Below are 18156 nucleotides of genomic sequence, written 5' to 3'. Positions count from 1 at the left end.
TTTGCTAACTTTAGGCACTACAAATGGCCACACTGCAACTCCTTCATACTGAGCAACAGCGTCATCTCATGCCAAACGTGGTAATTACACCATCACAGTCATTCCTATAGTTATTGTATCAAATCCCTTGTGTGATATTTTACTACAAGAATAATTCATATGACAGCCTAACATGGTAAATAGGGGACAATGATGTATATGTTATTTTTTTTCAAAACATGACAGCCAATTTGAGTCTTTGAAATCATTTAAAGATTTCCTTTCAGTTTGGCATTCCATCGCTAAACACTTTCTTCTGTTTGGGAGCGACTTAAAACAATACAGATGTACTTGCATATGAACTATAAATCAAATATATGTGTTTGTGAATATAAAATATTAATCTCAGGACATCCCATTGTCCTACTGCTAATTAAACTCACTGTGTGATTCTGGACAGCTAGCTTTTTGCTAGCATCATTTGAAAAACAAATCAATAGTTTCCTTAACTCGTTCATTGCCAGGGAGATTATTGACACCCGAAAATAACTTAAATTTTGACTTTACATGGCAAAACTAAGAAAATCAAACAACCATGTGGTATCTATTAGCCTTGTGATTATTTCAAGAAGATGTGCATGTTAATCCTGGTCACATTGCAAATGAAAAGCAGCAGTTCTATCATCCCGCTCAACACTGACTTCTAGCGGCGTGGAATGGCAACACAACAGTACTATGTAGTGATTTTAATGGACTAGGAGACACATTCTGGCCGTGCCACAATCACACTTGTGCAAAGACATTTATTGACACAGTTTCAAATTCAATCAATCTAATCAAAGATTTTGTCAAACCACGCCCCCTTACTTTTAATAGCAAGCCAAAGACTGTTTTCATATGCACTATTTGTTGACCTTTGACCTCCTCCTCCTCCTCAAAGCTTCATCCAGGGTCTGCATTTATTTGTACTATTATTTTCTGTTGACCTCGTACTCATGCGGGTCGTCCAAAAACATCTTTTAACAGTACTTGCCATTTCTTCAATGGGGACAGAGTAATTAATGCTGGGAACCTTTCAAACTTGTCCATTTACCTTCACAGAGTTGATTTCCTACGTCTCGTGGTTCCTTCACACCTGAGTGACCAGAAGTTCTCCAGGGAGAAAATGGAGCCTGCCAACATCCCCATCCGCTTGGACCTTTTTCCCCGCGTCCTCGCCGTCCTCGTCCACCTCTTCCTCTTCATCTTCGTCATCTAGCCAGAGGGACGTGGACACGTGTTTGTACTGGGTGGTGTCGTCCCTCTCCATCTCCCGGTGGTAAAAATAACTGAAGTTGGACACAATGACGGGCACGGGAAGCGAAATGGTAAGCACGCCGGCAATGGCGCACATAGATCCCACCAACTTGCCGCCCACCGTCTCGGGGTACATGTCCCCGTAGCCCACGGTGGTCATGGACACCACGGCCCACCAGAAGGCCTCCGGGATACTGGTGAAAGCCGTCTCGGGGCGGTCCACCTCGGCGAAGTACACGGCGCTGGAGAAGATGATGACGCCGATGAAAAGGAAGAATATGAGCAAGGCCAGTTCTCGTAGGCTGGCCTTCAGGGTCTGGCCCAGGATCTGTAGACCTTTGGAGTGTCGGGATAACTTGAAGATCCTGAAGACCCTCACCAGTCGGATGACCCGGATGAGGGCCAGCGAGACGGAGGGTTGAGCCCCTTTGTCCTTGGCCAGCTCCGTGCCCAGCGTCACAAAGTAGGGAATGATGGCGAAGAAGTCGATGGTGTTCATGACGTCTTTGAAGAAATGCATCTTGCTGGGGGAGCAGCTGAAGCGGATGATGAGTTCAAAGGAGAACCACAAGATGCAGATGGTCTCCACGATGAAGAAGGGATCCTGGAAGGGGGCGAAGACCGTCGAGGTGGTCTGGTTGCTGGCCAACGAGTGGAGAGCGCTGTTCAACCTCTGAAAGACAAAGACTCCAGCTAAGTCTTTGCTAGTTTAACACATTGGCCTGTAATGACTTTTTTTTTTTTTGCCAAGTATCGCCATGGCAACAAGCTGAAGTGAATCAAAACAAGGATGGAAGGGCTTCCACGGCACGCTATCCGAAGTTGACTTTGATGCTAACATTTAGCACGTCTCCGCTTTCATTTGGTCGGTGGTCAACAAACCCAATCCACCCCCCCCCCCCCCAGACTTTAATTTCCAGGTCTAAATTTAAAAAGACGGACAGACTTGGGTTTCAAACCAACACTAGGTGGTTTTCTGGGAAGAGTGTGACTGTGCAGAACTTGGCACTAAAATGCTAGTTTTGGTTACCCTGAGAGTTTTTTTTGTTCGTTGTTTGCTTTGTCACTCTTGACGGATTGTCTACATTCCAGATCCCTGCACTCCATTCAATTCAATTCAAAAGACTGAAGCCATTCTCTAAAGCAATCCATAACCTGGAACTCCACTTCCATATCCAAATCAGACCTTTGCGACTAACCCAAAACACAACATCATCCAATCTCAAATCAGAGCCAATCTTGATTCTCTTAGGTGACTGTCCTCACAGATTGTCATGTCTCTGTGCTGTTTATTAATACACATAATCACGTCTGGATGGCTTATCCATTGACTATATTTAGGCCTCGGGCTTCACATCTCAGAGGTCGTAACTCGAGAGTGCCTTATCTGCTTTCCCTGCCTCTGTGCATCTCCTGGAATATCGTCTGCATCTAAATGTGTTCCCCTATCCTCCCCCTACCGCCCGATCAGTCTTCAAAAAATCATCTGCTACATTTTCCTTATTTCCCATTTCATTCTATCTTTCAGTAATGAAGGTCACCCGGATATGGACCAAGTGTCTTCTTTCCCGATCCCTAAGCCCTCAGAAATGTCTCTGCTCTACAGTTTTTGCTCTGAAAGGGGACACCCATCAGCACCCAATGCCTCCTCTATACCTCATTAGCAGCCTATTTGCACCCCGTCACCCATTCTTTCCATTAACACCCAATATATGTCCCGCTCACGTTCCCGCAAAGATGAAACCAACTAAGGAAGACGCACCTCTCTCTGCTCCTTCTCGTTCCTGAACTCAGGAAGCGTCTCCAGACAGAAAATGAGTATGGAGATGATGATGACCAGCACGCTGACAATCGCGACGATGCGGGCAGCGCCAGACGACTCTGGATACTCGAAAAGCATCCAGAGACGACGTCGCAGCTCCCCGCCGGGCATGGGCCGCTCTTCCTCCTCCTTAGGAAATCCCTCGTCTTCCTTAAAACGCTCCAGGACGTCCTCCCCCAGCTGGTAGAAGCGCAACTCCTCCATGAAGACGTCCAGAGGCACGTTGGCGGGGCGCCGCAGCCTGCCGCCCGACTGGTAGAAGTAGAGGATAGCCTCGAAGCACACCCGACTCCGATCCAGGAACATCTCGTTGCGCGTGGGATCAAAGTAGCGCAGACGTTTCCGAGGGTTCCCCAGGAGGGATTTGGGGAACTGGGCCACCGTGCGCAGCTGGGTCTCGTAACGCATGCCCGACACGTTGATGGCCAAACGCTCGGTCAAGGCGCGGCCGCCTCTCCACGGCGGTCTGCTCTTGTCTGGCTGGTCTGACTCGGTGTCCCCGCCCGAGATTGGCGCCAAGGCCTTCTCCTGCTGGTCATGTTGATCTTTGGCCTGCTCGTCCTCATCCTCGGGTGGACACTTGTCCTTGTCGCCCTGGTCCGGACTGGCCATTTCTCAACCCGGAAGCACAGCGAGACCACTTTGAAAGAATCAAAATTCACTTTTTCCCCTCAAGCAATGCTCTTGCCATAATCCTCTTTAGCTGATATGTTGACCCTTCAGACCCCTAAACTATATTTCACAGAGGCCCTCATTGGAGAGCCCTTTGGATTCCACCGAGTGTCATCGCCATGACCCCCCGACCCCTCAGGGTGCACTCACTGCTCCCCCGTCCCTCTCTGGGGGTTCCACCATCCCCTCAACGATGCTGGCTCGCTGGTGTAGTCCACTCTGTTCCCTCTTGAAGTGGTGGGGTCAGTAAGGCGAGGGCTCCGAGGTACCAGGTGTTAACCAGGCGATCGTGCAATGTGTTTGTGGGTCACTTGATGGAGACGCCCCCCACTCCCCTTCTAATTCCATTGCTCACTTTCTCTCCTCCAACAATCTTGGCATTGACGGGAAATGCTATAAGGCTGAAATTGAATCTTTCAACTTGTCCAAAGGTTGACGCCACTGTTGGCCCTTTGCCCGCTCTACCCCTGGGGACACCGCGCCCCCCGTCCTCATCACAAAAAAATGATCTTAAACACAGTGTTTATTTTAAATATTTGTATTTTTATCTTTTTTTGCCCAATAGTAAACAAGAGCAAAATTACAATATCACATAAAACTTACTGTAAACATGTTAAAATCATACCAAAAAATAACATAGAAGCATGTGTTTGAGAATTGAGCTGTACCATACTTTGGGTTTTCTTTATTTTTGCATTGTGTTACAGTCATCTGAACAAAAAAACGATTTTATACATCTGTGTTTTTATAGTTTCCCGACTAAAAACTTTCCTTTGGTAGTTTGCTCGATAGCCAACCACCCACCCCTCTATCAGCCAATCAGATGTAAGCCGTCAAATTCCTCAAAGCCAATCAGAAGCGACGCTCGAGTCACTCCTTCGTACCACAAAAATTAATGATTGATCTACTTTCAGTTTCATTTCAAACTCTACGTTTTCTATGCCTAAGTGAAACCTTTTGTTTTTAAATATTAAATATTTATTTAAAGTTTGTATTTATTTCGGATTTATTTATCACTTAGCACTCGCGCAAGGGTGTGTCTTAATAGGCGGAACTTTTGCACATTTGTTTCCGCACGAGTTAATAATCAGTAAGCACACGGCGAAGCGGCGATGGCAGCTTTTCGAACGGTGAGTCCAAAGGCGAACAATGTCGTCATTAGTATTTGTTTATCTTGTCTTGTCAATGGCTCACTTTCAAATGCACCGATAACGAGCAAAAAAAGATAGCGAAGGTAGATGGCGATAAAACTCATTTAAAAAGACCATCTTAAAAAAAACAAGGACATCGCACGGAAATTTTCCGGTTCCTTCGAATTGGTTAAGTAAAACTGACCAGTTTATCCAAACTCACACGTAATAGCCCCAATGTGATTATTTTTAATATCCTATCATTTACTCAAATAAATTTTAATCTAGATTGAACGGCTTCAGGGCAAAATGTTTGGCTAGCCTGCATTTACTCGTGGCACTTTCGCCAATGTTTTCATGTATTAAACACGTGACTCTTATTTTCTCAAATCCAGTGACGTCACCGCACTCATGACTGCAATCGGATCGCAAGTTGCATCATAAGTGCAAAAACAGTAATGTGCATTTTATTAGTTAATGTTTCCTGTTGTTGCCCCTGTTATACATTATTTGAATTGCGCGAGTTTGGTAGATCAATTTCCATAAATGAGTCCAATTTAAGGCTATGACAATACAACCTAATATTAAATGGCAGTACAATTTGAATGAACATCTCGTATAGGCGACACAGTGGAAAAGTGGTTAGCACTTCTGCCTCAACGGTCTGATATCAAGGGTTCAATCCCAGGCCACAGTCATGCTGTGGGGAACTTTCATGTTCTACTCCGATAACCCTCGTGGAGATTCAGCAGTACAGAAAAAATGAATGTTAGTATAAGCCTATTCTATTGCACATAAAAAGATTAAATTTTTAAATATTTTTTGTAAACTAAAAAGATTTATCATGTGACCAGTCACTCATTTAGCACGCAGGATTTGTTTATTTATTTTGTCACATGCTTCAAAGTTTGTGAGGTTTCTATTTATAGCTTGCAAGGAGTTGATTGGCCGAGAGCGCCACACCCCCGCCACTCACCATTGTTGACTTTTTCTGTCGCCTTAGGTGGTCCTCACGAGATGGATTCGGACACTTCCCACCGGCTTGGTGCCGCGCCGCCTCGCCAGTTCCTTCAAGGTGAGTTGAAACCTGAAAGGGTTAAAATGGGAAAGTTTGCCATTTGTTGCCCTCCTCTCTTGCTTCTAATTGAAATGCATAATTATTGACAATTATTCCACTGCCTTTAATGTTTTGGTATATGTTTTGAGTGTGGCTTCGCGTTGGTGGTAAATAAATACTGAATTGCATGTGTCGCCGCAGGCCGCCGATTTGAGCGTGGAGCGCAACCCCAAATTGGCGCCCAAGCCGGACCCGTCCTCGCTGGTGTTCGGGAAGCAGTTCTCGGACCACATGCTGACGGTGGAGTGGACGGCTGACGGCGGCTGGGAGGCGCCACGAATCAAACCCTTCCAGAACCTCTCACTCCATCCGGCCTGCTCGGCTTTGCATTACTCCATTGAGGTCAGGAAGGCGTTTTTACATTTTAAAAACCCTTTCAGGTTCCAAATATACATACTTTCATGAATAAAATACCATTTAAAAAAAAAGCCTTAAAAAAACAGCATAACAAAACACAAACATCTGTAATATAATGTTTGTCATTTTTCTATGATTTCCACCCCGACCTATCAACAGCTGTTTGAAGGCATGAAGGCATTCCGCGGCGTCGACGACCACGTGCGCCTTTTCCGGCCTAATCTCAACATGCAGCGCATGCACCGCAGCGCCGAGCGCAGCTGCCTTCCCGTGAGTTGCCACGCCCCACCTTGGCCTTTCGTGCCGAACCTCCCACATTTTCACATCCGTCGCTTGGACAGTCGTTCGACAAAGCCGAGCTGCTGGAGTGCATCAAGAAGCTGGTGGCATTGGACCGAGAGTGGGTGCCGTACTCGCTTGACGCCAGCCTCTACATACGGCCCACCTTCATCGGGACCGAGGTGAGTTTTCCGCCTACGGGAGGTTCGGACCACCGCTCGCTCACCCGAATACCTCCATCCGTCCTCAGCCGTCGCTGGGCGTGACCCGACCCAGTCGAGCCCTGCTGTTTGTCATCGTGGGCCCCGTGGGACCATACTTCGCCACGGGTTCTTTCAACCCCGTCTCGCTGCTGGCCGATCCGTCCTTCGTGCGTGCCTGGAAGGGAGGAGTCGGCGCCTATAAGATGGGAGGGTGCGTGACGCCAAAAGAGGGAGGGCCGGACGGTCGGCTCGGGGGTTTTTTGACGTGGGTTCTGGTGCAGGAACTACGGACCGACCATCGCCGTTCAGAATGAGGCGCTTCAACGTGGGTGTCAGCAGGTTCTGTGGTTGTATGGAGACCAGGAGGAGATTACGGAGGTGGGGACTATGAATCTTTTCATCTACTGGACGGATGAGAATGGAGGTAGAGGATTTTGTTCGTGGTCGTGGACGTGCGAATAATGGCGAACGCGGTAACCGCGTTCGCCATCATTCGCAAGCCCCCGACTAGAAATGTGTTTCTGGGTGCAGAGAAGGAGTTGTTGACGCCTCCGCTGGACGGGATCATCCTCCCGGGAGTCACCAGGCAGTCCCTGTTGGACTTGGCCAGAAACTGGGTCAGTGCCCAATAGTGCCATAAAAACACTAGTTATTTGGAATATATTGACTGTGGTAAATGAGGTATTACTGTAATAATATAATGATAACAAAACAAAGTAAGGTTGTTGTTTTTTGTGACATTTATACAGAATGAGTTCAAAGTGACTGAACGCACAATGAGCATGAAAGAGCTGCTGAGCGCGCTGGACGCCGGGCGAGTTCTGGAGGTGTTCGGCGCCGGGACGGCTTGTGTGGTTTGTCCCGTGGGCAGCCTCCTCTACAAGGGCCAGGTAGGGGGGGCGGGGGGCACTTCTTGGTCGGGCTCCCTTTGCGGTATGACAAGACAATGCACTTTTCCTCATCAGACGCACGAAATCCCGACTATGCAGAACGGACCTGACCTGGCCAAGAGGTTTTACAAAGAGCTGACTGATATCCAGGTGAGTGGCGAGTACAAATGAAAGCAAGAAATGCGACAGAAATTGTGTATTTTTCAGCTAAATCTTTATTTATTTATTTTTTTTTACAGTACGGACGCAAAGCCAGCGAATGGGCGCCCGTGGTGGCTTAAAAGTTTTTTGCACAAGACCGTAGAATCAACAGTTACATCCCGTAATTTCACTTTGGACCACTGGTAACTCCTGCCTTTTTCCCTGTGTACGTAAAACCACTAAAGCACTCCCGCCCGCGGTTTTGTGGCAATAAGAACTGGGTTCAAGGAATAATACGGCTACTTTATACTACATAGATTTGTAAAAATGCGTTCTATAGCACAAAGTTACTCATAGTTCTGTGATTAGCTGTGGTGCGGTGCTTCTTTTTGAAAGGGTTACTGCGAGGGGCCACTTTGCACTCCCGGCCAGGTGGGATAAACGAGCGAGCGACCCACTGGCCCAACCCAGTTTGTGTGTCCCCGTTTTTTTCTTTTTTAGGTGTTTTTAAAGGATTTATTGTATGTAATGAGTTGATGATGTCTTCCGTATCAAGTGCCTGCTGACCATTGGTCCTGGTCAGCGTGTCTTCCACTCAATCATATCCAAGTAATGTCATTTCCTTCTTTGTATGTTGTTTACGTTTACTTAGTTATTTTTACATTAAAGCCCGTTTCTGACCCTTCTGCAGAATCACCTTGTTTTGCTATCATTGGACATCATCCTTAAAAGTACTATCAATTGATATGAAGGAAAAACAGCCCTTATGATTCCATATGGGTCATTTGGTTACACTAGAGCTGTGAAAAATTGATACTTTAAGTAATGTAGTCTTTCAGAACGAGAAATTAAGCAATTGTAGTAACCCGCCCATGACAAAACACACTTTGTAATCTTTTTAAAGTTTTTTTATTAGTGAAATCTGTTGAATTTAGAATCGCAGCTTCTGGAAAAACCACTTGTTCTTGCCCGTCTTGTACCTGCCGACAAAGTTCAATTTAGTAAAATTGCAGGATGGCAGACTTCAGAATAGGGTGCTCACCTCTCTTCAAACTTCAGCTTGGCTTCCCGTCTGGCTTTGGACTTGAGAGCGGGATCCCTGAAGATGTCCTTGTTGACCACGGTTTTGTCAAGAGGAATGTCCACAGAGTATCTGCGCAACCACAAAAAAAAAGCCCATGAAAACATTGCCTGAGGGGGAACCGAGCCAAACCTCCACAAATGGAGCCAAATCCCAAACCTGGTGGGCATGAGGTGGTTGTAGTTGTAGACCTTGACGAAGGCCTTGATCTTGGATCTCTTGGCGAGCTTCTTCTTGCCCATGGTGGCCGTCACCTTGCGGGGGTAGCGGTCGATGCCGGCAACCAGCGCGTGGCTGTAAGGTCTGTCGGCCGTGCCGTCGTCGACATTCTGAAACAAAGCCATAAATACATATTTGGGTCAACTATTATGAAGTCGAAATTGCCAAAACAATGGTTTTAACATTTATGTCTGCCATGTCTATCACTGTCATTTTGTTCAATTCTTGACCAGGAGGCTGGGAATGTACATCCAACCATCGCACTCAAAATGATTGGATGTCTAGCATCGCCAATGGCGCTGAGACGTGAGCATTGACAAGTCATTTAAGTTTAAATGACCAAGGTTGACATTGTCTTCTAACAAAGCAGGTTCGCCATCTTTGTGTTTACCAGGTGCTCTTAATGAGGATAAACAGCAAGTGGATCATGGGACATTTCTTGACTTTGTGGAAGCTCACCTTAACGATGACAGCTTTGCGGCCGGCATAACGTCCAGCGAGGACCATCACCACCTTCCCAGGCTTCATAAATTTGCCCATTTCTGCACAACCACATGAGAAGCAGTGAGTAAACATTCAGCCACATCTTGTTAAATGAACGATATCCATTCTTGGTTAGCTTTAGCCTCCGTGTGGCTAACACATATGTATAATTCTCGTGAGATTTAAACAATCATTGATGGAAAAAACGCAACTAGAAACAAAAGTTCTCTGATTGGTTTACACCAGAAAAACATGTCATGGTTAAAAAAAGGACGTCATTTAGCAATAGTGGCTTCAAATACAACAAGGCTGCCATGTTGGAATCATTACCACGGAGGAGTAACGTTGCTATTATTGCTCATTTAATCAAGTCATCAGACGTGTTTTCTCCAACATTACAATAAGGATAAATGGAATACGGTGTTTATTTTATGTCGATGACAATAAAACACCTCGAAAAAGTATATTTGACGCGATGTTTGCTGATTATAGCGAGTTATGTTTACTCACTGGTACTGTTTCTACGGCCTCCGCTGGTAGGAAAGGAAGTGGAGGAGGTATTTGAGAACTTTGACCCACCAGATGAGGGCGTCACTTCCTATAAGAATTTCGCTCCGGTGCAGCAATTAAAACGTTCCGATATGAATAAATGCTTTAAAAAAATATCACTTTAGGCAATATTTTTTCTTTCCACTGCGTTAATTTGTTTACGTTTTATTTGTTGAATTATTTATATATGACAAAAAATGTCATTGTTGAATAAGGGAATATTTTCAATTTTGTATGCTTAAATATTTCAAATCTAATGAACCCTTTACCTCATTTATTGTCATTTTAGAGACTGAAATTGGGAAGAAATGGAAGAAAGAAGCTGGATAATCATCGCATTTTATTCTGCCAAATGCTTCTCTGCAAGAAAAGGTTTGGGAGACTTCATTAATATCTTTTAAAATAAATATTTGCATTCAGGATATAGACAAAAGGAACAAATACCAATTCCATGCTCCAATAAATAAGTTCTTTTGTACATAAATGACAGAGCGAAAAAATAGTAGAAGTCTAAAATGTCGCTGGTATTATTGTTAGCACTTTAAAACACGATGCGGGCGAATAGGTAGCACTTTCATAGCAACTAAGGCGATTACATTCAGAGAGAAGACACTTGCCACAACCAGGTCGCATAGTATACTACAAGTATAGCATTTCTGCTCTTTCTTGGAATGTCGAAGAAGTTATCACAGGGGTGGACTAACTTTTGGACACAAAAGACCATAATGGATTGTTTTGACAAGGCTTAGAGGAACCTTTTATTTAGAGGAGGTCAATTATGTAAAAATAAATAGAGCTTTTTGAGGAAAAACTAAATAAATGCTATTGGCTGGCCAACAATTCTGGGTGTGTTCCCCAACCGGGATAGGCTCCAGGACCCCCCGTAACCCTTGAAAGTAATTATGGTCCACCCCTGTGATCTTTGATGTCAACGGTCTGAAATACGGGCGCTGTCAAAAGGCGTCCTTGATGTTCTTGAGCTGTCGCACAGCCAAGTCGACGGGTAGGTCAAACTTGAGGTGGCTGAGGCGGCCCAGGGTACGCAGGGCACCCTCGAAACCCGTCTGCGCCATGTAGCTCCAGGACAGGTAGTGGGGGTGCACTAGCGAGCCCGTCTTGCACAGCAAGTTGATCCAGGACACCAGCCGCTGCTCATTGAGCGCCATGCACACCAGCGCCTTGAACTCCGTGTCGGGGCCCCGCTTGTAACGCCCGTGCTCCTTCAGGACAGTGTGGACGGCCCACAGGAGCGACTGTTTGGGGGTGACGCCGACCGGGGCGCCCGCCACTGGCAGGTCGAAGGACTGCGACAGCTGTCGGGCCGGCGACTCGGCGAAGGCCTTGCCGTTTTTCCCCTGGTAGTACTTGACGAAGAGCTCCCAGGGGTGTGCCGCCGGAGGGCCGGCGCTCCGCCGGGGCAGCAGGCAGGAGATGGGCGCCAGGACCAGACTCACCGTCTGGGACGGCGACACCAGGCCGTGAGCCAACAGGTCCTTGAGGGCCGGAGCCAGCTCCTTGCGGACACACGTGGTCAGCTCGTCACGCGGCCCCGCCGCCGAGTGCCCGCCGTAGTGCACCACGTGGTCGGGGCCCGGCTGGCGACGCGAGCCCAGCACGCGGACCTTGTCCACGGAGGCCTCTAGGCGGCGCAGGAGGGGAGCGTAGTCGCGCCCCTCAGAGCCCTGGGACCAGGACGGCGGCGTCTGGCCCGGCGAGCAGCCAAACTGGCTGGCGGCAAACATCTGCAGTACCGTCAGCGCCCTCTGGATGAGTTGCAGGCCCGTCTCGCGCATCTTCTGTGCCTGGGCCGGGTCCACTGAGGAGACAAAGATTGTTACAGTTGCAAAAGTGGTGGCGATCACTGTCCCTGAGGCCAGTAATTTCCATGCAAATGCCAATTTCTAGTCAAGGAAGGACCATAAGTGCCATTATAGCCATAGTAAAAGTTGTCACCTCTCCGTTTCCCTCCTCCCTCAGAGGACGACGGGAGAGGTTGCTGGCAGCGCCCGCCGTCAGACAAGAGAGGGTTGCCCACCTCATCTGCCAGAGAAAAGGCCACGTTTAATATTCTGACATGCGAGTAATTAAGCCGGGCCTACCCTGGATGAAGTTAATGAACATCTCCAGGTCTCGAATCTGCGTCTTGAGCTGCTCCACCAGCTGCTCCTTGACCCTCGCCGGGTTGACGATTTGAGCGATGGCCGCGTCCACGCGCCGCCGCAGCTCCTCGGGCGACAGGTCGCCGATGTCCTCGTTCAGGTTGACGTCCAGCTTCTTGATCAGCTCGTCGATGATGACCTGTCGGGCACGCCGGCTTTAAGAGCTGGCCAAACTGGGAATTCCCAACCGGATAGCGGTTTCGGGGGACGTACTTTTTGGCGCTCCATGACGACCGACTGCGGCAGCGAATCGTAGCTTCCTTCCTGATAGGCGAAATGCTCCAGATCGTCCAGCTGCGTCTTGAGCTGGATGATCAAATCTTTTTGCTTCTCCCGCTGAGCTTCCAGACGTTCTCGCTTCTCCCGTTCGCTCTGGAATGCCAACAGCCCAAAAAAAGGTCAATTTTTTTTAACTCTTTCATCGCCATTGAGGATAGATGACATCCAATCATGTTTCATCAATATTAAAAGCTCTGGGCTTCCCCCTAAATTGAAATCTGTGGTTCAAAACACCATTTCAGAATATTTAAAGCAGGAGACGATGCAAGTGTAATTAATGTCTGTATTATTACCTGGAAGGGAAACAAAGCTTTTTCAATGTTCTGTGAATCTATTTTTGGATTGGAAAAAAACATCCGCAACAACAAATGACTGGAAATCTCCAGAATAAAATGTGGACAAACGACTCACCAAGTCCTCCTTCGAGTGAAGCATGTGCGAGCGAGGGGGAGAATGAGAAAAACGTCAAAACCAGGAAGTAAATATTGGCCGAGTACACAACGGCCTTGATCAAATAAGATAACCATCGGCCTGAGGCATTATTTTCCTTTTTTTTATCATATACTCAGAATATATATACGACAGAAACATTTTCCACCAGCATTAATGATCCAATGCATGAGGGAAAATTATGTCTTTAATCCGTTTCAGATTGGACATTGATTTAATCTGTGTGACAAAACACCCTCAATCATCAAGATTAAGTCATCGTCTGCCATTGACGGAGATAAACGTCCAATGGAAAAGATCAATGTTTATCTTCGTCACTGGCCGGGAATGCGAACATTTTTGTAATCTCACCGTGCTATGGAGGTGGCCAGCATCCCTGGGTCCGCACCCCACCACATGGGGGCATCCCCGGAAGGCGAACTCCTCCAGCTCGGTCAGCATCTTCTCCTTCTCGTCGCTTTGCGCGTGGACGATCTGCTTGAGTCGGAACTGCACTTGAGCGAAATGGGACGTGAGGGCGAGGAGCGATGAGTTGAGCAATTCCTGCTCGTCCTCCAGCTTCCTCAGGCGCCCGGCCATTTCCTCGTCCGGCTCCGCTCCGACGAGCGAGTCTCCCTGCCTGGGTTGGCCGCCGACGGCGCGCTCCTCCTCCGGGTTGGATACGGCGCCCACCGGCGCCCAACGAACGCCCGTGCCGGCCATCGCGGCTTCGCTGTCGGAGGCTGACAGTTCCTCCGTTGACATCGTTGGGCAGGGTCGTAACTTTGACTCGCTTTAAGCCGTTTCGATTAGATACGTCGCGAGAGAACGGAGCTGGTTACTGCTATGGAAACAGGTGCATCGCCATCTTGATGCAAACATGAAAATACGTCAGAACGAGACGCGTCAGCCAATCGCAGGATATTCAGAAGTGAGCTGTGACATACTTCGACGGTAGCCAATCATCAACTTGGTGCCTCATTCGTGGTCCGAGCCAAGGGGAACGAGTGTTGTAACTTGGTGGCCATTTTGCGTCGGTGGTTTATTGCTTTGCAATGCACCTTCCATCCGCTAGACGGCGACAGCGAAAAGGGAATGTGGCGGAAGTGAAAATGTTATCACTGATCTGTAATACTTCTGAAAGCTCGGATAACGCGACGACAGTCTGAGGATATTTTATAGATCTATTAAGTTTTATCTGCACTGCTTTGATAAGGGCTCCTTGCACCAAAAAGAAACATTTTAATGGGTCAAACATCGATGGTCAAATCTAATGGAGAGCAGTTGACGGTAGCAGACTGCTCGAAAAAGGGCCTTTATAGTATGGGTGAATATATTTGGTGGAAAGGCGTTAGAAGGCTCCAGTTGAATTAAAGGTGAGTAGAAAAAATACAACAGCGCGTGTGCTAAATTGCTAACTGGCTAACCCGTTGTGCTCGATGCTAACTCGAATGTATATAAAATCTTGTCCAATGCGGTTTTTCATCGTAATGTGATATCATATGTTTCCTATCGTGCTACACATGTGATTTGTCACACATGTCCTTGTGTTATGTGACAATGACCTGGTCGTGTGACAGCTAGCACGAGGAGAAGGACATGGTGTACTGATTGTTTTTTTTTTTAAATACGTATATACTTTTGCAATTTTTTTAACCGCTATTAAATTTTCTTTCCCGTTCATTTTATGTAAATGGCGTCACTGTTCAGTGAGTTGAATAACAGACATGGGCTCTTTTGCCTAATTTTGAAGGTAAAGATACATTCTGACGTTGAAGTATTTTTTATTCACGCTAGCGACTTGTCAATCAATCACTGACAGCACTTTCCACTTCAAATGGACTGGACGTCTATTCACGTTAATGGCAGCCAAAGAGTAAACTTGAACATTTGAGGCGTTGGTTTTAGCGCCGTGCTTCTTTGGCGTTATTTATCTTCTGTAACCAATTGATAAGCTATCACAAAAACCATAGTGACAAACTCTGCCTTGCTAAGTTTTTTTCCTACTAATAACTGTGTTGTAACCTCAAACTTTTTTTTCTTTAATGTTTTCTGAAAGCATAAATAATTCATTTTCCCCAAGATAAAATGATGTAACACACCAAACACTATTAAAAGAATAAAAGACATATTTCAGCTGGCTCATTCTCATATTTTTTAAATAATAGACAGAACAATGACCTTCATGGGAAAGGTTGCACAAACCACATTTCTTAGACCTCTAATGGAAAGAATAATGTTAAAACACAATTTATTACACTATTTGTGAGCAAAACCCAGTGTGTGACAAACGTGACAACAGTCACGACTACTTTGCTGTTAAGTATTGGCCAATATTTGTTTTCCTCCTCTTCTTTGTTTACATCAAGGTAAAAGATAAGAAAAGGGTTCAACAAAATATACACATACCTTTAATACATTATTAGTAAATCATTTTTGTGGTTATAACTGAATGAAGTAGATCAATGACTTTTTGTTTTTTTGACCATTTTTCTGGTGATAGGTGGGCAAGATGGCGGAACGGACTGTCGGGGGTGCGTCGACCGCCATCTCCCCAGTGCAGCAGATGCTGGCTTCGGGCACCGGGGCTCTCCTCACGTCCATTTTCGGTGAGAGGCAAAATTTCCCAGCTTTCAAATGTACTTTTTTTGTACAGTGCTTTTCATCCAGTGATTTTATTGTAGTGACACCTTTGGATGTGGTGAAGATACGACTTCAGGCCCAGCAGAGCCCCCTAAAACGAGGTATGAGGGAAAAAAAAACATTGTCGTCGTCTTTGTTTGTGATTTGCGTTTGCCATAACAAGCTGTCTGACGGATGGTGTTTGATTTTCTGCTAACATCCCGGCGCCCTTCTGCTATTTCTTTCCTTTCAAAGCTATAACTAGCGAGGCTCCTTCCTGGGCCGGTGCCGCCCGCCCCTTAAAATGTGAGTACCCAAACCCAACTAAGGTCTGTGTGTGTGTGTAAGTGACAAAAAAGCTTTGTTTTTCTACCTTGACTTTACTAATGATTTACACTGGTAAGTTTTTTTTTTTAAATCAGGCATAATGCCAAAAGTTTGGTAACCTGCTCTATTTTTTCCTTTATTTACTCAGGGAGGTGCTTTCTGTATTGCAATGGCTTAATGGATCACATCTACGTGTGTCAGAATCGAAGCAGCTGCACCGCCTGGTACAAGCCGCAAACCCATTTCAGCGGCACCCTGGTGAGTTCACTTCAATGGGGGCCAATGAGTTAATTAGTAAAAATAGGGTACTAAAACAATCTGTTTTTGATGTATCCCAGGATGCTTTTGTGAAAATCACCCGCCACGAAGGCCTCAAGTCTCTGTGGAGCGGACTCCCGCCCACACTGTCAGTAGCCCCGCCCAGTCCTCCAAAATGTTCTCTCGTGGTCTCAAGGGCTCTTTTGTGTACGTAGCGTCATGGCCGTGCCCGCCACAATCATCTACTTCACCTGCTACGACCAGCTGCGGGACTTGCTGCGTCTGCGCATGGGTTTCCACGGCGACCACATCCCGCTCCTCGCCGGGGGGCTCGCCAGATGTAAGCTAGCAAACGGGCGCACCCCAACCCGAACATACCTGGTCTTCAACGTGTTGGTGTGTTCCAGTGGGCGCCGTGACGGTCATCAGCCCCCTGGAGTTGATCCGGACCAAAATGCAGTCACGCCACCTGACGTACGGCGAGCTGCGCGTGTGCATCCGCGGCGCCGTGGCCCAAGGCGGACCGCTGTCGCTGTGGCGTGGATGGGGACCCACCGTGCTCAGAGACGTGCCCTTCTCGGGTAAGAATGCCCACGCCAGCAACACCATTTAGCGTCGAGGGTTATGTCTAATTTCTCTGTTTCACAGCCATTTACTGGTTCAACTACGAGTTGGCGAAAGCCCACTTGTGTCAACGATCTCAAATCCCGCAGGCTAACTTTGCCATTAGCTTCACCGCGGGCGCCATCTCAGGAACAGTATGTAGAATCTTGCTAGCTTGTGAATATATAACAAGGATGACATGTGACATTTTTTATTTTTTTTTCGAAAATTAAAATGCAAATTCTAATTTGGGGGCCAAACAATACAGAAGTATGAAGATATTTAAAAACACTACTGTACACTATACTGGTAAACCACTGTTCCAATCAAATGTTTTTCTCAGATCGCCGCCATCTTGACGCTGCCTTTTGACGTGGTGAAAACTCGCAGACAGATACAGCTGGGAGAGATGGACACACTCACAGGTGTGTTTAGGCTATTTTGAAGAATGACGGTAATTGGCGTCAAGTCATTCTCACCCTCTTTATGTTACTGTCCCTGCAGCTCCATTAAAGAAAACTGCATCCACTTGGCACATCATGAGGGACATTTGGAGCGACGTGGGCTACCGAGGGCTTTTTGCAGGTATGCGCCGCCATCTTGGTCACATTCTTAAAATTATTTTGGAAGTGACAAAAATAATAACCCCACCCCCCCAGGTTTTATGCCACGGGTGATCAAAGTAGCGCCCGCCTGCGCCGTCATGATCAGCACTTACGAGTTCGGGAAAGCCTTTTTCCAGAAAGTCAACCAAGATCGCCAGCTCGTCGCCTCGTAACGGGATGGCGCAATCATTGACATTTTCAGGATCATGTGACGTGAGTTTGAGTACAATGCAGGTTAATAATCCATGGTGAAAAGATTGCATGATCTCCCGAACACGCATTGACATTCAGTCAACAGTGCTCATATTTCAATTTTTGGTGTTTCTCATACGTAAAGCCAAGCCATAAAGAAAATGGATGCACTTCTGTACATTTCAAAGCAAGCATGAAATATCCTCTCGGCTTGAAAAATAAGACAATTCCAAGAACTTTTTATGTCATCAAGTAGATTTATGTTGCCTTAACATGGAATGTTTTATTTTTAATTAAATGACATAAAGTAGGTGGTGTTTTGTTTTATTTTGGGCCATTTAAATGTGAAATGTTCTTAACATTTCTGCTCGCCATATTATATCATTGTAAAAATTGGAGGAAAATCACCTAGGGAAAATACCACATCAAATATTGAGGAAAAAAACACAATCATTAAGACAAAC

At 46.5% G+C, this 18156-nt stretch overlaps 5 protein-coding genes across 6 annotated transcripts; 2 read left to right on the top strand and 3 right to left on the bottom strand.

Annotated features, from left to right (window-relative positions):
• Positions 1 to 948: 948 nt before the first annotated feature.
• On the bottom strand, positions 949 to 3709 carry kcna7 (potassium voltage-gated channel, shaker-related subfamily, member 7). The gene is made up of 2 exons (XM_077734552.1): positions 3038 to 3709; positions 949 to 1948 (listed from the first exon to the last, which is right to left on the bottom strand). Exons 1-2 carry the CDS (start codon positions 3707 to 3709, stop codon positions 1109 to 1111), a joined length of 1512 nt encoding a protein of 503 aa, XP_077590678.1. The 3' UTR covers positions 949 to 1108.
• Positions 3710 to 4731: 1022 nt separating this feature from the next.
• Positions 4732 to 8579, top strand: bcat2 (branched chain amino-acid transaminase 2, mitochondrial). Its single transcript, XM_077734980.1, has 11 exons — positions 4732 to 4899; positions 5903 to 5974; positions 6158 to 6358; positions 6533 to 6643; positions 6715 to 6834; positions 6903 to 7066; positions 7137 to 7279; positions 7387 to 7472; positions 7605 to 7745; positions 7821 to 7895; positions 7985 to 8579. The coding sequence occupies exons 1-11, from the start codon at positions 4882 to 4884 to the stop codon at positions 8024 to 8026; spliced, it is 1173 nt and encodes a 390-aa protein (XP_077591106.1). The 5' UTR covers positions 4732 to 4881; the 3' UTR covers positions 8027 to 8579.
• Positions 8580 to 8779: 200 nt separating this feature from the next.
• On the bottom strand, positions 8780 to 10263 carry rpl27 (ribosomal protein L27). Its single transcript, XM_077734984.1, has 5 exons — positions 10180 to 10263; positions 9646 to 9728; positions 9127 to 9296; positions 8929 to 9039; positions 8780 to 8866 (listed from the first exon to the last, which is right to left on the bottom strand). Exons 2-5 carry the CDS (start codon positions 9724 to 9726, stop codon positions 8818 to 8820), a joined length of 411 nt encoding a protein of 136 aa, XP_077591110.1. The 5' UTR covers positions 9727 to 9728; positions 10180 to 10263; the 3' UTR covers positions 8780 to 8817.
• A 278-nt stretch (positions 10264 to 10541) lies between these two features.
• Positions 10542 to 14035, bottom strand: rundc1 (RUN domain containing 1). The gene is made up of 5 exons (XM_077734979.1): positions 13458 to 14035; positions 12591 to 12749; positions 12318 to 12516; positions 12172 to 12258; positions 10542 to 12034 (listed from the first exon to the last, which is right to left on the bottom strand). Exons 1-5 carry the CDS (start codon positions 13848 to 13850, stop codon positions 11172 to 11174), a joined length of 1701 nt encoding a protein of 566 aa, XP_077591105.1. The 5' UTR covers positions 13851 to 14035; the 3' UTR covers positions 10542 to 11171.
• A 109-nt stretch (positions 14036 to 14144) lies between these two features.
• slc25a39 (solute carrier family 25 member 39) lies at positions 14145 to 18002 on the top strand. 2 transcript variants are annotated; one of them, XM_077734981.1, is made up of 12 exons: positions 14158 to 14461; positions 15589 to 15694; positions 15770 to 15829; positions 15963 to 16013; positions 16183 to 16292; positions 16373 to 16440; positions 16508 to 16632; positions 16700 to 16873; positions 16941 to 17050; positions 17239 to 17320; positions 17400 to 17480; positions 17555 to 18002. In XM_077734981.1, exons 2-12 carry the CDS (start codon positions 15598 to 15600, stop codon positions 17671 to 17673), a joined length of 1077 nt encoding a protein of 358 aa, XP_077591107.1. In that variant the 5' UTR covers positions 14158 to 14461; positions 15589 to 15597; the 3' UTR covers positions 17674 to 18002. The 2 variants fall into 2 exon arrangements, with proteins under 2 accessions (XP_077591108.1, XP_077591107.1); XM_077734982.1 differs by lacking the exon at positions 15963 to 16013 and having other exon boundaries at positions 14145 to 14461.
• Positions 18003 to 18156: the final 154 nt, after the last annotated feature.

Source organism: Stigmatopora nigra, chromosome 15, assembly GCF_051989575.1.
Source record: "Stigmatopora nigra isolate UIUO_SnigA chromosome 15, RoL_Snig_1.1, whole genome shotgun sequence".
In the NCBI taxonomy this organism is placed as follows: domain Eukaryota; kingdom Metazoa; phylum Chordata; class Actinopteri; order Syngnathiformes; family Syngnathidae; genus Stigmatopora; species Stigmatopora nigra.
Note: the sequence above shows the minus strand (reverse complement) of the source record. Positions and strands in the feature narration are given on the sequence as shown.

Excerpts from the sequence above, each read along its gene's own strand:
- bcat2 (XM_077734980.1), top strand. Across the intron at positions 7,067-7,136 it reads GGCGCCTATAAGATGGGAGG|GAACTACGGACCGACCATCG; the intron begins GTGCGTGACGCC and ends GTTCTGGTGCAG. Across the intron at positions 7,746-7,820 it reads GCCTCCTCTACAAGGGCCAG|ACGCACGAAATCCCGACTAT; the intron begins GTAGGGGGGGCG and ends TTTCCTCATCAG.
- rpl27 (XM_077734984.1), bottom strand. The coding sequence starts at position 9,726 with ATGGGCAAATTTATGAAGCCTGGGAAGGTGGTGATGGTCCTCGCTGGA. Across the intron at positions 9,297-9,645 it reads GCAAAGCTGTCATCGTTAAG|AATGTCGACGACGGCACGGC; the intron begins GTGAGCTTCCAC and ends GCTTTGTTTCAG. Across the intron at positions 9,040-9,126 it reads AACCACCTCATGCCCACCAG|ATACTCTGTGGACATTCCTC; the intron begins GTTTGGGATTTG and ends GTGGTTGCGCAG.
- slc25a39 (XM_077734981.1), top strand. The coding sequence starts at position 15,598 with ATGGCGGAACGGACTGTCGGGGGTGCGTCGACCGCCATCTCCCCAGTG. Across the intron at positions 15,695-15,769 it reads TCTCCTCACGTCCATTTTCG|TGACACCTTTGGATGTGGTG; the intron begins GTGAGAGGCAAA and ends ATTTTATTGTAG. Across the intron at positions 16,633-16,699 it reads CGCCGGGGGGCTCGCCAGAT|TGGGCGCCGTGACGGTCATC; the intron begins GTAAGCTAGCAA and ends GGTGTGTTCCAG.
- kcna7 (XM_077734552.1), bottom strand. The coding sequence starts at position 3,709 with ATGGCCAGTCCGGACCAGGGCGACAAGGACAAGTGTCCACCCGAGGAT. Across the intron at positions 1,949-3,037 it reads ACGAGAAGGAGCAGAGAGAG|AGGTTGAACAGCGCTCTCCA; the intron begins GTGCGTCTTCCT and ends TTTGTCTTTCAG.
- rundc1 (XM_077734979.1), bottom strand. The coding sequence starts at position 13,850 with ATGTCAACGGAGGAACTGTCAGCCTCCGACAGCGAAGCCGCGATGGCC. Across the intron at positions 12,259-12,317 it reads GTTCATTAACTTCATCCAGG|ATGAGGTGGGCAACCCTCTC; the intron begins GTAGGCCCGGCT and ends TTTCTCTGGCAG. Across the intron at positions 12,035-12,171 it reads GGGAGGAGGGAAACGGAGAG|TGGACCCGGCCCAGGCACAG; the intron begins GTGACAACTTTT and ends TTGTCTCCTCAG.